Source organism: Pteropus vampyrus, unplaced genomic scaffold (genome assembly GCF_000151845.1).
Source record: "Pteropus vampyrus isolate Shadow unplaced genomic scaffold, Pvam_2.0 Scaffold6595, whole genome shotgun sequence".
Lineage (NCBI taxonomy): Eukaryota > Metazoa > Chordata > Mammalia > Chiroptera > Pteropodidae > Pteropus > Pteropus vampyrus.
Genome location: NW_011895376.1, coordinates 1 through 1,779, shown reverse-complemented (window position 1 = coordinate 1,779; position 1,779 = coordinate 1). Strand labels below are relative to the sequence as shown.

Sequence of the window (1,779 nt, the reverse complement as noted above, 5' to 3'; positions counted from 1 at the left end):
GGCCCCACCTCACCCTTCTCCTGGGCCTGACCCGGGCCTGACCTGGCCCCATCCCCTGGATTGCTCCTGATGGCTCAGCTCAGCCATTCGCCCTCCACCAAGCTGCGTCTGTCAGGCCCCTTCTCTTCCCGAGTGCTCACTCACACCCTGACGGCCTCTCTTCCTGCCTTTGCAGAGAACCTGCCTTGCAAACAAGGTTTCCTCGACCTCGGCACTGTTGACTTTTTGGGCCAGATAATCCTTTGTTGTGGGGCTGTCCTGTGCATTGTGGGATGTTCAGCAGCATCCCTGGTCTCTATCTACCAGATGCCATGTGCATCGCCTCCCCAAGTTGTGATGACCGAAAATGTCTCCAGACATTGCCAAATGTCCCTTGGGAGGCAAAGCGGCCCTATTTGAGAACCACTGTGCTAGGTCATTCTACCTGCTATTTCTAGCCCTTGCTGTGGCTGTAGATCGGTTTTGGCTAAAACCTCAGAGCTAGGCTGACAATGCCAGGCACTGCACACATCTTGTATTATCAAAATCACCCGACCCCCTCCGAGAGGAGGGCCACAGACATTGGGCAAAACTGGCAAAAGAAGGGCTGGGTATGGAAGGGGAAGAAAGACAAGGCCTGGCACAAACACTGCAGTGGGTGGGAAAGAGAGGAGACTGGAGATGAAGACGTGGCAGGACAGGAGGGTGTGGGTGGCCCAGGACGCTGGTATGGGTGGCAGAGAGAGTGGTCGAGATCTTCCAGGATCCCCGGATGGGCAGATCTAGAGCCCACGGCTCCTAGTGCCTCGTGTGGGGAGCTGGACCCTGTAAACTCCACCACCCCTGCAAACAGCCAACACGCCCCGGGCACCTGGCTGGGCAGCGTTGTTCATGATCCTGATGAGTCTTTCGGCCAGTAGGTGGTTGTAGGTGGTCTTCTCGGCCGCACTGGGCACTGGGAGCTGGATTCGCTCTAGTTTTTCAGGATCCATGCCTGGAACGGAGAAAGGGGCAAGCTGGAAGTCAGGGCGGCCACCTTCTCGAGAGCCGTCCTCATCCTGAAAGGCTCGACAGGACAGGGCTTCCCGGCTCTCAGCCAGCCTCGGTCCATCCTCGTGGTTCTGCCGTGGCTGGGTGTGTCTGTACTAGAACCTAACCTCCACCTCAGGGTTTTCTGTAAATGACATTTAGGTAAATATATTAAAATAGAAATTTTCTATCACTATTTGTAAGTGGCAGATCGGCATTGCTGTAATATTGAGAGTAACTGTAATTTAAAAAAAAAGAAAAAAGGAAAAAGAAAACCAAACGATGTTTTTACATTTTAGCCAGACTGTTGACGGGCTGCTTACTGGGCCTGAGGCCTGCTCTGTCTGTGCTAAAAAAGGGAGCTTGGCAGGTGACTTAAAAGCTGCTGAAGCCGCCCTAGTCCCAAACGGTGACACGCTCCTGGACAAAAGCAGAGATAACAGAACGGGAATGGAAAAAGGGTTAACTTTCGCACAGTGAGCTTCCCTCCCATTTCACACCAGGTCTGGGTGCCATCGGAGGCCACCCCCGTATGAGACATATGCCACAACGGCAGGGGTCACAGACCTAGAGAAAGAGAGATCAGACCGGAAGAAAACGACAGTCATACCCAACAATCTCACCTCAAGGTCTTAACACCAAACTCACAGGGCTGGGCCCACCACTCAACACGTACATGGGCGGCAGCGGGCACCACGCTGGGGCGGGGTTACCACAGAAAGGTGCAAATACCATGAACCCCATAGAGTGGCTCTGTGTCTAAGAGGCAAA

At 53.9% G+C, this 1,779-nt stretch overlaps 1 protein-coding gene across 1 annotated transcript in view; it reads right to left on the bottom strand.

Annotated features, from left to right (window-relative positions):
- The window catches only part of LOC105310582 (protein CLEC16A-like), a gene marked incomplete at its 3' end in the record, with an annotated part of 6,659 nt that extends 5,594 nt beyond the window's left edge, over nt 1–1,065 (bottom strand). The window contains exon 1 of the mRNA XM_023526778.1: nt 851–1,065. Within this exon, the coding sequence (XP_023382546.1) occupies nt 851–971 (121 nt within the window). The remainder of the gene's footprint in view (nt 1–850) is intronic.
- Nucleotides 1,066–1,779: the final 714 nt, after the last annotated feature.